Source organism: Anthonomus grandis, chromosome 18 (genome assembly GCF_022605725.1).
Source record: "Anthonomus grandis grandis chromosome 18, icAntGran1.3, whole genome shotgun sequence".
Lineage (NCBI taxonomy): Eukaryota > Metazoa > Arthropoda > Insecta > Coleoptera > Curculionidae > Anthonomus > Anthonomus grandis.
In genome coordinates, this window is record NC_065563.1 from 11,468,432 (window position 1) to 11,483,941 (window position 15,510).

At 35.1% G+C, this 15,510-nt stretch overlaps 1 protein-coding gene across 2 annotated transcripts in view; it reads right to left on the reverse strand.

The window, feature by feature from the left end:
- LOC126746750 (transcription elongation factor SPT6) overlaps window positions 1-15,510 on the reverse strand; it is a 42,289-nt gene that overhangs the window by 7,834 nt on the left and 18,945 nt on the right. For both annotated transcript variants that reach the window (XR_007663973.1, XM_050455085.1), the window contains exons 14-18: window positions 11,689-12,464; window positions 11,179-11,407; window positions 5,783-6,377; window positions 3,525-3,881; window positions 3,138-3,466 (exon numbers count right to left, since the gene is read on the reverse strand). Coding sequence is in view for 1 of the 2 variants with exons in the window: in XM_050455085.1 (XP_050311042.1) it covers window positions 3,138-3,466; window positions 3,525-3,881; window positions 5,783-6,377; window positions 11,179-11,407; window positions 11,689-12,464 (2,286 nt within the window). In the remaining variant the exon portion in view is untranslated. The remainder of the gene's footprint in view (window positions 1-3,137; window positions 3,467-3,524; window positions 3,882-5,782; window positions 6,378-11,178; window positions 11,408-11,688; window positions 12,465-15,510) is intronic.

The window sequence follows — 15,510 nt, forward strand, 5'->3', positions numbered from 1 at the left end:
GCTTTTAAAATGTTTTTTTTTTGTTTAATAGGTTTGTGTGAAATAATATTTTCAAGTCAGCTAAAAAATTTTTTATCGACACATCATTGATACTGGGAGAGAGACTAAATTTTCAGCCCAAAGAAAGAAACTTACTAATCTCATCAGGAATCGCCACCTCTGACAAATTTTTTAACCAATTTTCCTGAACATTAATTGCTAAGTTATGTTTCAATATGTTAAATTTATTGATATTATTTTGTTTAATTTTATTAAAATGCCTTTCCGATGTAATATGTTGTCTATTTTCAAATTCAGATAAAATATTTTCAGAGATAGGAAATTATCTAAGTTTATGTTTAGTTAAATTTAAGTTATGATGCAACTTTTTAAATAGAAAGATAGTAACGGAAATTTCTAGATTAATAATTTTGTTATTTAACCTGTTATTAAACCGATGGATGGTCTGTCCTTGGTTTTAATAGCAAAAATAAAATAGCAATATTTATTCATTGTTTCAAAAACATAGTCACTAATTAGTGACACTTAGTATTTCAAATAATATTCAATAGCATAAAGTACAAACAGATACCATTATATTAATTAAAAAAAAAACGGTCTCCGGTATGCCATGATAATTTTTAAACTTTTTATAGCGGTTCATATCTCATTTAGCCAACAATAGACACGCAGTCAGTTTAGCTCTACTTCGGTTTAAATTTAACTTTTTTAAAAACTATAAAAATCGAACAAAATGTAGTCTTTTTTCTAAATAACTCAACAAAGATCATAGTAGACTTTCTTAATTAAATATATAGTTGTAAGTATACTTATAACGAATTGCCATTGTACAAACTCTAAGTATTGATTAAAAAACCATTATTGCATTAAATGGAGTAAAACTTTAATGAGATAATACAAATACTATTCGCCTATAACCTATCGGGCTGTAACAAATACAGAATGTGGAAAACGCATTTTGTTCTAATTCCAGGTTGTTGAGTAAGCTAATGACCTAGGATGAAGAATAAATTCTTTATTCCTTTATTATTCCAGGCAGTTTTGCAGCTGACTTCAGGCAGTTGAACCTCAATTTTTAAACATTTTTAATTTTAACGGACATATATTTTTTTTAAATTTCCGACAGTGTGGTAAATTAATTAATAGTTAATATTAGGTAGATCACTACTAGTATAGTTTTATACTAGTAATAATATAACAATTTCCTTAGCAATTCCAAGATTCAACTGCCTGGAACAACCAATTGATTATTTCTATTTTTTCCAGGCAGTTGTTTTTGTTCTGAATTTAGGTTTGTTAAGATTCAAAGAGTTAACACTTCCTTCTAGATAAATATCAAATATATTACTTAACTAGTTGTCTAAGTGTATTTATTTATGAAACTTATAAAAATAATTATATATTATTTCTACTATAAATTTTTAGCTCTGAAGAAGAAAATAAACATTTTTGAAAGCTTGGTGGTAACATAAAAAAGGCATTTATTTCAACAATAGCCCTCATCAGAACCGATACCATAAGAAAATTGTAAAAAAAAATTTTTGTTATGATGAAATGTTATTATATATTTTCAACAATGAACAATATCAACAATGAGAAGAAATCGATTAATTCTAGATCTGACATAGACCAACTGAGTGTGATATATTGCAATTTATTAAAATAATAATAATACCTATCTTTTGCTTCATAGTATAACTTTTATAACTAACCTCGTATCTATTAAAAAATAAAAAAAACAACCTCGTATATAATATTGTTATCAGCGAAAACACAGTCGTTTTATTTTATTATAATTGTAACCGTTAAGATGTAACGTTAACTTCTAATAGTCCTTTTTTTTTGAATGTATATGTCTCTTAATGTAAAATTTTAATTTCCACATTTTGGACATTTTAATAGTGTGTATTATTTTTCTTTGTATTTCAGCTTTCCTCCTGAAGAAGCTACAAATTACTGGCGAAATATATAGGTTCTTTAATTAGAATAAAGGATTTTTATTTATAAATTTAAAGAGACCGATTCCCAAGAATAATCAAACTACTTGTATATACAGGGTGTTCCGTTGATCATGTTACAAACTTCTAGGGCAAATAGAAAACGTCAAAAGAAAAACAAAAGTTCATATAAACATGGGTTCGGAAAAGCTTCCTCAGGGAGCTAGAGCTCTTTGAAAATTATCTTTAAAAACTAGTTTTTTTTTAATAGCTCCGGAACTACTTTAGCTACCGCAACCAATTTTGGGAGGTAAATTATCGGTAGTATGTTTATTCTTTTGAATCTACTAAATAAAAAAAAAATTTACCAGGGGCTTCAGAATCAGGGGGTATTTGGTAAATTTAGGCCCATTTCTTTAAGACTTTATAATCTGCCCGTTTGGGCATTAGATTATGATGTTCCTATGCTTTTTAGATAAAAAAGGTGCTCTTAGTAAAAGTCGGTAAGTATCAATGTTTTTGTGGAAATTTACTAAAACCAAACTAAGATACAGCACCTGAATTAATTATTTTAATAATAATAATAATGCTAATTCATTGCCACTGTCAGTATTTTTTAAATTTGTCACTGTCAGTATTTTTTACATGATATTAATTTCCTTTTTATTACGGTTAAGTAATGGAAGATTACACTTTTGCCGAATACGCCGATATGCTTTTAATTTATAGGGAAGTTCGATGTAATGGTAGAGCTGCTTCTCGACTATATGAAGGGCGGTTTCCCGAAAGGCGAATCCCAGCTCACACACTTTTTGAAAGGGTCAATCAACGGCTCAGGGAGACTGGCTCCGTTAAAATAAAACGCCAAAATAATGGCGCGCAAAGGAACATCCGAATCCCGGATTTTGAGGAAGAAGTGCTTCAGCGATTTGAAGATAACCCATCAGTAAGTACTCGAGCAGTAGCTGATGCGATGCATGTAAATCATGTTAGGGTATGGAACGTTGTTAATGAAAAGCTTCTTCGGCTCACTTCGGAACAGCTTTTTTTTTTCAAATCCCCGGCAATCAACGCAAAGGTTTTAGATTTCTCGAAAAATCACTTAAAAAACCCAATATTCAACAACACGTCTCTGGTAAACCAAAAACTTTACAAACTGTCGCGGCTCTTCTGGCACACCCTTCTTCACATCACGTTTACCTTGATAAGGTGTTCCTCTAGTAGTGCCGCCCATCCTGGGCGTACTGGGGGTACCGCCCGGTATCGGGTCCCTAAAATGTTCCTTGAACCACTTGAACACCGACGTAACCGAGTCGAACATCTGCTGCCTAAACCGAAACCCTTCCGGGGTGACGGTGATGTACTCGTGTCTCACTTTGTTCCGCGGCAAATAAGAGAGAAGGAACTTGCCGGGCAGCGACTTGGCCGCGCTCACGATATAGTGGATCTTGGAGGGGTTTTTCTTTTTTTCCTCTTTGATGAATTCCTCGGCTTTGTCTTTGAGGCCTCCGCCGGTATCTTTGTAGTATCTGAAATATTCGATGATAAAAGAGAGAAGGGGGTTGAATAAACGTGTATATGTCTCACCGGAAATATAACAAATCCCTGGCGTACGAGGCCATAGGATTAACGTGCCTCGCGATAATTTCATCCAGATCCTCGAATTCCTCGTTGCCAATCCACAAAGATTTCCCCAAAGAGAACGCGTTGGTTTTACCTTCTTCCCGGATGTCGATGTGCTGGAAGATGTTGTCCGCTACTTTCCAAGTGATGGTCAGATGGTCCACCCCTTTACTGGAGGGTCTTATTATTACTTCTCCTTGGTCCATGTTGGCCATCAGTTTCTCCGCTTCCGCATAAGAAATATTATGGAAGGCCGGATGAACGATGACGCGTTTTATGTACGTTTGTCGCTGTTTGTCTTTCTTTTTTTCCGCTTCGGCTCTGGAATAAGGAAATGTTTATTTAGTGTCTCCCACTTATTGGATATTGGTGCATAAAGAAGATACAAGGAAAAAGGGGAAATTCAACCAAACCTACAAGAAAAGTAAGAAATCGTTGAAATAATAAGTGTATTGGCAAGTAATTAAGCCTTTCCTTAACGTATAATATATGTACAGTGACCACCTAAAGTTCCTCATAAATTCGATAAAAATCAGAGACATGATTTTTTTGAGAAAACGCTCGGACCCGTCGATTTTTATTTTAAGTTGCGCATTATTTCACATAAATTTTTGTATACAGGGTGGAACAAAAAAAAAGATATGACGTCATCAGTCATTTTTTTAAATGGATAAAGGCGAAATTCCAAGCAAGTTTCGTATAACATACCTTATCTCAAAACTCAACTGTTTCAGAAATATTTACATTTAACCAACAAGAAAGCAAGTAATTACGTCTATTTACAAATTAAATTAAAATGGAGGATAAAATGTTATAAAATGTGAAAACTCTTATTAATGTATCAAGTGTTCAAACTGATCCCCATTTACTTGTGAACCCCATTCACATTTACTGTGAGATCACGAAATTATCAAGAAGTCTGACAGTTTAATGTTTTTTGTGCTATCAAAAATGATCGAATCATTAAATTACACTTTTTTTTTTTCAAGTACTTTATTGTCGAAAATTTGGTACATGTACACGAATTTTATTGACAAAGCTTCAGAAAATAAATACAATCAAATCAGATTTTACAAAACAAATATAAAAAATTTATACAACATATAAAATGCCTAAAAAAAAAAAAATGCAAGAGAAAATGTTACAAACAAAATCTTTATAAAATAAAATACATGCATGTAGACAAAGGTAGCAGAGATAAAGGGACATATAAAGGTATGTTCAAAATTAAAATTAACAGATTAAAAGCTTAGCATCTACTACACAACATCCTCAGCCTTAAAAAAGTCTTCAATCGAATAAAAGGCTTTTAGAAGCAAATATGACTTCAGTTTACAACGAAACTGGCGCAAAGACTGAACACTTCTTAATTCCACGCTAATGTGATTATAAATCATTAAACCGCGATATATAAATGAATCTTTGATAGATGTAAAATGAGGAATAGGAAGGGGAATATTATTAATCTGTCTGGTAGGATAACTGTGATGTCGGATTGGAAAACTGTTCTTATTTTTGAATATTAAACATGCAGTTTCCAAAATAAATAATGATGGTAGGGTCAAAATACGGCTCTCTTTGAAAAGATTACCACAATGCATTCTAGAATGGGTCCTAAATAAACTTCTGACAGCCCTCTTTTGCAGCACAAAAACAGACTGAAACAGATAATTTGAACATGCACCCCAAAATGGAAGAGCATACCTTAAATGCGACTCGAACAAAGCAAAGTACACATCACGAGCAACATCTCTCCCTAGTTCATGAACAGTTGCCCTAACAGAGAAGCAGCCAGAAGCAAGTTTTTTATTTAACTTTGTTATATGGTCAGAAAACTTTAAATCTTTATCAATTACTAAACCAAGAAATGCAGAATTGTCTACCATGTCCAATGCGTTCTCACCAAAATCAAGACTCTCAGCTTGAAAATTGAAACCAATAATGTGGGACTTTGACATATTTAAGCAAAGTTGATTGGAATCACACCATTGCTTTAATTTCAGCTACTCCCGGTATAACCGGAAAAGTCAGAACCGTCAAAATATTTTAGTTGTGTGGCCTCCATCGACTGTGCCATGTCGCCAAATTTTTGAAAAAAATTAGTTTCCGAGATATCGATCGCGTCTATTCGTCGTGAGACACCCTGTATAACCGTCAGTTTTAAAACGTAACAATATAACCTATAATAACATAAAACGAAAAAAAAAAACAAAATATTATACCTTGTATCCTTATCCTCTTGCTCCCGATCGTAATACGGATCCCTCGGTGGCCTCCACTCGCCCTTCTTATCAACCAAATCGCTCGACTTTGACGTACAATCGACCGAAAACCTCTCGACGTCGATCTTCATTATCCGACAATGTATCAGCTGTCCGATACCCACTCTTTCCTCGGGATTGGACACCGGTTTATCGCTCAAATTCTTAATGTAAATGTACCCGGAAATTCCGTTGTCCAGTCGCAGTTTGACCCCGGTCGCTTGTCCGGGACACGCGCCCGCGTCAAAGTGGTTCCACACGTCGGACAATTCGGGAAAATCGTTTTTCAGACAGAACGGACACTGCCACAGGCCGGTTTCGTCGTTACGCACCGGATTGGCCGAGTCCAGTTGTTCCCCCTGCGGTTTCCTTCGGGCGATACCGATCACCGTCGCCTGCACCAGTTTCCCGATGTAAAACGTTTCCGGGGATTCTTTCGTGAGCATATCGAACAGTTCCTCCGGATTAGCCGATTTGTACGGTACCCTTAAGTCTTTGTAGCGGCAGTTTAGTTCCGCACGGATGTCGTATAGGGTTATACTTTTGTTACCGAAATCTGTAAGATGCATGTAATTATTATTAATAATAATTAAAATCTGTATTATTGTGACGAATTCATAATGAGTTACTTATTTTATTGGGTGTTACGTCACTTATAGCAAAAATCAATTTAGAAATTACTATTTCACACGCTCAAAAAATTGAAAAGAAGAAGAAAATGGACTTACGTAAAACACAATTTATTTACAAAAAAATAGTGCTTTTTTCGCCTGAAATATGGGCTGGTACCATTGACAAAAGGGACAGAATTAAATTTGAACCATTTTTTTCATTTGCTTTCTTGTACGATTTTTTTAAAAAGCCGGATTTTTTCTTATAATGGCCGCACATTTTTAAAAATTGTATACTCGTATTTAATGTTTTAATTTTCAAAGTTTTGTATTTTTTTAACACTACTTACACTCCTAACACTCCTACGTGTGTCTAGACAAGTTTTTTAGGGCAGTAGACTACTATAATATTATTATATGTTTTATTTATGCAATATTTAGTCTGAGTCTGCATCTAATCGAGTGCGTGATATTTGTAAGAAGAGTTGTTTGTTGAAAAAAATTAGAAAATTTCTTACACAAAAGGAGTTAGAGTTAGAGGAGGTTGTAAATGAGCTTGAAAATGAAGTTGGTAAGTATTTCTTGTACTTTTTCTTCGCTTTTTTTTAATTATACATACAATATTATACACACAACAGTAATTTGTAATTTTTAGATTAAGTCGACGCCGTCTACATTCCACCCGAGATAGATCAACTCACAGACGAGGAAGAATTTTCAGAGGACCCGGAAAATATCAAAAATAGCCAGAATGGAGATATAGCGGGAACTTTCGAGATTCACACCGTTCGAGACGAGATTTACGATGAATCTGACGAAGAAGATTTGGCAACAAAACGCCGAAAAATCCTAGAAAAAAAAGCGGTAAGTTACAACCCGACTTGAAGATCTGGATTATTCATACACAAGAATTTACCTTTATTCAAAGAAGAGGAACGCATTCAAGAACTTAGAGGCGAATTGGAGGGTTTGTCACCGTTGGACATTTTTTTCAAATTTGTCGATGAGTATCTTATGGGTTTGATTATCCAGTTTTCAGAAAAATACGCACAGGACAATAACAGACACGAGTTTCATCTATCACGAGAAGAACTGTTGAATTTTCTTGGGATCCTAATTTTGTCTGGATATCACAGCTTACCCCAGACAGATATGTATTGGTCTTTAGATGAGGACAAAACTATGCATATTGTCAGAGACTGCATAAATAGGAATAAGTTCAGATCGATTAAGCGAAATCTAGACTTGAGTGGATAAAGGAGACAAGTACACAAAACTCCGCCCTTTTTTTGATACAACGAATGAAAAATTCTTACAGTTTGGCATTTTTTCATTCAACTTATCTATTGATGAGCAAATGGTTCCTTATTTTGGACGCCATTCTTGTAAGATGATGTTTATAAAAGGCAAGCCTGTGCGTTTTGGTTTCAAACTTTAATGCATTTGTTCTTCGAGTGGATACTCTACAAGTTTACTCCGTATGCGGGAGCAGCAGAGAAGAACTGTGCTATTGGACTTGGTGCGACTGTAGTTGTTGAACTTTTGTTAATTGTGAAAAATCCGCAAACTCATAACGTCTTTTTTGATAATTTTTTTTCATCCTACGAGCTCTTATCTCTTTTGAAAACCAAAGGCTATTTGTCCACAGGAACGATTCGCGAAAACAGAACCAGTCATTGTCCTTTGGTTGATAATAAAGTCATTTCAAAAAAAGAAGGAGGCACCTATGATTCCCAATTTGATGAATCCACACAAATTTCATTGGTAAAATGGAACGATAATTCTATTGTCACGGCAATAAGTACCTCTTACTTCTGCTAAAAGATATAATAGAAAATCGAAAAAAGAAGTGTCAATCCCACAACCAGCTGTAATTTCAAGATATAATAAATACATGGGAGGAGTAGATTTGCATGATAATGGCGTGGCAAATTATAGAATTGGTGTGATGGGTAAGCAATGGTGGGGGCCACTATTTAAAAATAAAATAGACAGTACTCTTGTCAATTCCTGGAAACTCTACAACACGGTGAATCACAATAAAATGTCACAACTGAATTTTAATACCTTATTAGGAACTTTGTCGCTAGACCCCTTCCATTAGAACCACCCAGTGAAGTGAGGGTTGATCAGTCTGGACATGTAATCAGTAAGACTGACTCCCGAAGAAGATGTCGTGTATGTAGAAGTCAAACAATTTATATTTGTGAGTACCCACCTACATAATCACCATAAAAATTGACTCCACACAACTAATTTAAAACAGGCGTAAGTTAAGAATCTCCTCGATATGTGGTTCTAAAATACATCAAGTGAATAAAAAAGATTTTCACACAATAATTGTTTAGATACTTTATCACTTGACAAATTTTTAATCAGGTAAAACATTTTACACCTTGATGCAGATTAAAGTAGGAACATCTGTTTTTAAACATTTCCGTTGGGTATGAGGGAAGACCATTGCATGGCCTTATCGTCATTACATTATAGACATCTGTACATCTGTAGACATACTTATTTAGGCGGAGGATGTTGCCGAGGCAAATTTTAGACGTAATTTAGATCTTCAAACTCGCGTACGCAGTATCTAAGGATCATTTACTAAAATTAAATCCCTTAAAGTCGGTGGTCTTTTCTGGAGGGAAAAAATTCAAGAAATCATTTCTATAATGAATTAAGTCTTACCATTGGGCAGTGTAATATCTCTTTCAAAGACTCTTCAAAGAACTTAACGTCAATGATTGATAATAAACTTAAATTTGGTGATACATCCTCTATTAAAAAGTCTTACTCAGCCTTAAAATCCCTTTTTATTTATTTATTTATTTACGGAATCCATTTACAAAAGTGTTACATAGCATACCCATACAAACATATATATTCAGATACAAAACTATCTATAAATCAATGAAAGGTGTAGATGAGTTAATTAATTAAAGCCCCTATGAAATAATATTCTTTAACTGCCCCTTAAAAGATGTAATCCTAGAGTCAAAAAAGTTTATCTGTCCTGACAGACCATTAGCACTTCGAGCCATTCGTGTAATTGGCTCATTAATACCATAATTGGTATGGTGGAATGGGACTGAAAATATTTCTGATTGTCTATTCAATCTGGAAGGCACCCAGAAGTTTAAAAAGAGACAATAACTCGGGACAATCTATAGTAGCATTTAAAACCTTTGTGAGTAATGTTCTTCGTGACTCTAATGTGGGTAAGTTCAGGTTATCCCTGACCCACTGATAGTAATACTCCTGTAACCACATCTAAAAGCAGCCACCCTCTAAAATTTATTTTGAGTTTTTTCAATCTGCTCAATGTACCAGTTATATGACGGGGACCACACAATTGAGCCATACTCCAAGATGGGCCTAACAAGACAGCAATAAAGTAATTTAAAAGTAAACAAAGACAAATCAGTTGTAGACCGTTAAATAAAACCCAGCATTTTCACTGCCCTGCCAATCACCTGATTGATGTGACTTTTAAAAGACAACCTGGAGTCAATAAATATTCCTAAGGCAGAAACCTCTGTTTTGACCCCAATTGCTACATTATTTATTTTATAAAGAAAACAATAGGGTTTCTTTGCTTAGAAAAAGTAATCTTATGGCACTTATTGATATTAAGGGAGATTCTATTCAAGTGACACCAATCAAAGAACAAATTAAGGTCTTTTTGCAGGAGCACAGCATCAAAAAGTGATGTGATAAGCCTAAATAGCTTCACATCATCAGCAAACATTAGCACACGACAATATTTAAGTTTCCAAACTAAATCAATCAAAAAGAGGCAAAAGATATTCCCCACAGATATTCTTTAGAAAGGAAAACAAAAGTTGAACTGTGTGATGCACTAGCGTTATCACATTTCAACTTAGCTGATAGCGTTTATGGGACATATTTAGAGACAATTGAGGCTAAAAACTGCACAAGGTAGTATTCTTGTGTTTCACTTAATTGACTTTCTAGGTACAATATTGCACTCAGTTTTTTTTAAATAACAGTATTAAATATAAATGTAGCCGTCCGTAGTGATATTTATGAGCTTAACGAAAACGAAGCTTATTTGTACAATTCCCTGGGATAATAAAGTGTCTTTTAAAAAAGGATTTTTATATAGCATATATTTGAAATTAATGAATTTAATTTATTAGTTGGGAGTTTTAAAAGTAGGTTTAGGCAGGAACTCTTTAGGCAACTTTAGTTATTTTTCATAAATGAGTTTGGCAGAATTTGTTTTTTTTTACATCATTCATGCAAAGAAATTATTTTGTTCAAACAACAGATTATGCACAACGGTAGTTATTTCATTCATTTCTTATTATAATAATTATTAATTTAAATTCTTCAAATTAAAACGCAATATATTTGAATCTTTTGTAAAACAATGAATTAAAAAAATACAAAAACGAAATCAAGAGAAAAATAATGTTGTGGAAATGTCATATAAATCATTGTTATGATCTTTTTTTTGTAAATTATGAGTGTACGTACTTAGTTTATCTTGTTCTATTTTAATGCATCTATATCTATTTCATTGTCAATACGTTGCACCACACTCCACAGTTTATGTAAACATTACTATTTTCCAGAAAAATGTTCGCGAATCACAATAAGGGAGTTTCTATACATTTTTCGTTTTTTTTTTAAAGACTATTGTACTTCGATGTCATTTGTGCCTGTTTTCATTGAATTTATAAATAAATCACTGACAATTTTTTGAACATTTTCATAAATACGTACGTTGCCTCTCTAATTCGACGGCAAAAGCGTCCAAATCAAGATCTTTCAGCCTCTCGGGGGCGTCCAGGATTTCCTCGAGGGCACCCGCGGGATTCGCGCCCTCGTCCTCGTACTCCAGGGCGTCCACCGCCATTTTCCGCGCCCACTCGTACGTTTCCGGATGCACCCTGGACCCGTCCAAGATTTCCACATAAGCCTCCGTGCTGTCGCCCAAACTGTTCGTGTCGATCTTAAATATAACATCATAATTTCACTTGGTTGCTTATTGGGTGATTTTCAAAAATCATCATAATTTCTTTGCTATTGGAGATGTGATTCTAAAAGTGGCATGTGGTCCAATCAATAAAAATATTTGCGAAATCAATAGTTTTTGAGAAAAATCAAAATGTCTTTGCTGTAAGAGATAGAGATGTGATACAAAAAGTGTCATAACCTCCCTTCAATGAATTTAAGTATCAATATCCGAAAAATCAATAGTTTTCTCCGAAACAACTTTACATGAATCCTTACCTTAATAAACCCGGAACAGTTGATAAATACTTTGGGGCCCATATGGCACGACGTGACCAATTGCGTCCGATTTTCCAAACGCTGATTGGTCTGCTTGAGTACCTTGAGGAGCGCCTGTCCCTTCCGGGGCCCCAGGCCGCATATGAATTGAATCAAGTGACTTTTGTGCGCCTGTTGTACCGCCAAATTGACGTCGACGCCCACCTCGTTGGTTCGATTCACGAACTCCAAACAAAGGGCTTCCAGCAGTTCCTCCTTGCTTATCTGCTCTTGCAACGGATGGTATCGCAGACTCAATATCTCCTCGTCTCCGTTGCACAACTGCGAGTACTCGATTAGGGGATCTTGCATCTTTCTCGCCAATGAAATGGCCTGCCTTAAAAGTTCCGGATAATCCCGGAAATCCGCCACGCCTTTATTCGAGTTCGCGTAAATCTTCGCCAGTTGATTATCGATAATTTCGACTTTTATGGCGGGAAACTGTTCGGACTCGACCAGTTCGTTGACGATGCCGCGCAGGTCGTCGGCGATCATCAGGGCCTCCCGGGATTCGCCCCCGATGGCGATCACGTGCGGCCGTTTCGTGTAAATGAAGTTCCTCAGGGCGGTCAGGTCCGCCTCTTTTAGCATTTTCTCTTCTTGGCGCCAGCTGTTTTTCCGTTTTAAGATGTGAGGGAGACGGAGATAGTCGGTCACGTCGCCGTCTGCGGCCGCTATACAGCAAAAGGCGGACTGGGAATAGTCGGGGACGTAGGCCAGACCCATGACTCTGATACCTAAAATTATAATATGTAAAATACTAAGAAATTATGAGGTATTTCAAATAAAATATTTAATTTTATGTTCGCCGTTTTGTCTAAAACCTCTCTTAAATATAATTATACTCTATTTCAGAAGTGTATAGAGCAATAAACTGGGGAATTCCGTTCTGTTTGGCTACATTTCGTGGTAAGTTCATAGGCGCAGGTACTTATAATATTTATGAATTTAATTTTCACGGATTAAATGCCTTTATTTTGAAAGAGATTAAATACTAAATAAATACTTTTAATCCTTTTGTATAGGTACCTATCTTTTAACGCTTTGTAACATGCAAAAATGGGGTCAGGTAATATACAGTGCGAACGTAAAGGTTGGAATAAATTCATTTAAAATTCAGGGGTATGTTAAAAAAAAAAACGCTCGGACAGGTCGATTTTTATTTTTAACTGCAGGTTTTCTTACTATAATTTTATGTATACAGGGTGGCCCAAAAATAAGTTACGGTCATCAAGGTAATTTTTTTAAATGTAAACACCTATTTTTTATTTAGGTTCTACATCAAATTCTAAGTACATTTCATGTACCATGTCCTATACCTAAACTCGACCGTTGACGATTGAACACAATAAAAGGCTATTTTTGGAAGAGTTATTTATATCAAGCAAGAATACATAAAAATATGTTAATTAATTTATCAAGTGTTGAAATTGGCTGCCACGAACCTCTTGGCAATATCCCAGTCGATGCTGAAATTCTTGTAAAACGTTATCGATAACAGAAGGTTCTATCAATCTTATTTCTTCCGTTATTCTAATTTTTAAGTCTTCAATGTTGTTTGACCGATTAATATAAACTTTGGACTTAAGATACCCCCACAAAAAAAAATCTAAAGGAGTCAGATCCGGCGATCTGGCCGGCCATTCAATTGCACCCCTCCGACTAATCCAACGTCCAGCGAAAACGGTATCCAGGTACTGGCGCACGGGACGAGTGTAATGGGCTGGAGCTCCATCTTGCTGATACCATAAGGAATTATCTAATATATCCGGGTCTTCTGGATCGGGGTATAAAGGGGCAAGGCATGGAACCAAGTCATTTTCTAAAAACTCTAAATACCTCTCACCATTCAAGTATCCTGCAAAGAAAAAGGGCCCTATAACCCTGTTTTCAATCACCCCCGCCCAAACATTTACTTTTTGAGGGACTTGGCTGTGGCACTCCATCATCCAGTGCGGATTTTCAGTAGCCCAATATCGGCACTTTTGCCGGTTTACACTACCATAAAGACAAAACGTTGCCTCATCAGAAAATACAATTTTTTTTGAAAATTGTGGATTAGCATGGCACAAGTCCATAAGTCTCTCACAAAATTCTAAACGCCTATCTGGGTCATCTTCATTTAGTTTATGAACCAATTGAAATTTGTAAGGGTGCCATTTATTTATACCTAAATCCTTAACGACGGATGTCTGGGATATCTGATTTTCTAACGCAATATTGCGAGTCGTTTTATGGCAATCTTCTTCAACTGCCAGCAAAACATTTAGTTGCTTCTCTTCTGATATACTTGACCGACCTTTCGTATAATTATCCCTGACATGACCCAAATCCCGATATTTCTGTTCTATTTTACTGACAGTACTTTGAGATATACGTGGCCTATCAGGATACTTGGCATGATCAATTTCACAGACTTCCATCTGAGTGCGCATCCTGTTTCCATAACCAATCATCATCAAAATCTCTATTCGCTCTCGCTCACTAAGACGTACCATTTTTTGAAATTTTAATTTTATCTTTTGATAAACTTAACACAAGCAAAACTTTGCTTAGGCATCTAAATCAAACTAAATTCACTCAAAATTATTTGATGTCAACAAATTGTGACAAGTTAACAATCAAAAACACCAACCACAAATGTAAATAACCAAACAATAACTGATAGGTTGCTTGATATAAATAACTCTTCCAAAAATAGCCTTTTATTGTGTTCAATCGTCAACGGTCGAGTTTAGGTATAGGACATGGTACATGAAATTAACTTAGAATTTGATGTAGAACCTAAATCTAAAATAAAAAATAGGTGTTTACATTTAAAAAAATTACGTTGATGACCGTAACTTATTTTTGGGCCACCCTGTATACATAAAATTATAGTAAGAAAACCCGCAGTTAAAAATAAAAATCGACATGTCCGAGCGTTTTTTTTTTGAACATACCCCTGAATTTTAAATGAATTTATTCCAACCTTTACGTTCGCACTGTATACAGACTATAAATACTTTTAAATCATATTTTAAACGTTAGTAGTCACTGCTACGCTGTAGTGTAATCACAATATTATTATCCCAATATTTAAAAAATGGAGGTATTCAGTCCAACGAAAAGATGTACTAAAAATTCTCCACTATCGCTGAGTGAAAAAGTTATTATTTTAAATGTACATGATTGCATAAAACACGATTACCCTAGATTTACTGTGCAAGAAATTGTTGAAAAATGTTCTCGAATGAGTGGAATTGGAAAGTCCACCATTTTCAAATTGTTGCGGGAAAGAAAAGTAGCAGGTCAAGTGGAATCTCCCAAGCAAAAGCCAGGACGACCTACAAAAGTCCTTGATGAAAATGCTAAATGTATAATTCGCAGAAAAGTTCACTCTTTTTATTTTAAAAAGGAAATACCCACCCTAGACAAAATTTTAATGGAGCTTGGCCGAGATGACAGTATTCCGTTGATAAGTAGAAAACTTTTATGGAAAACTTTAAAAAATATGGATTTTGCCTGGGAAAAGCATAACCGCAAAGCACTTTTACTGGAGAGCGACGAAATTGTTTGTTGGAGACGACAATACTTGAGAAGTATCAAGCAGTACCGCAGGGAGCAAAAGAAAGTTTTTTATCTTAATGAGACGTGGATTAACGAAGGTTATATAGTCCAAAAAATGTGGCAAGACAAAAATATAACCAGTGCTCGCCAAGCTTTCATAGAAGGCCTGTCTACGGGTATTAAAGTACCTTAGGGAAAAGGAAAAAGACTTATAATCACACATATTGGAAGCGA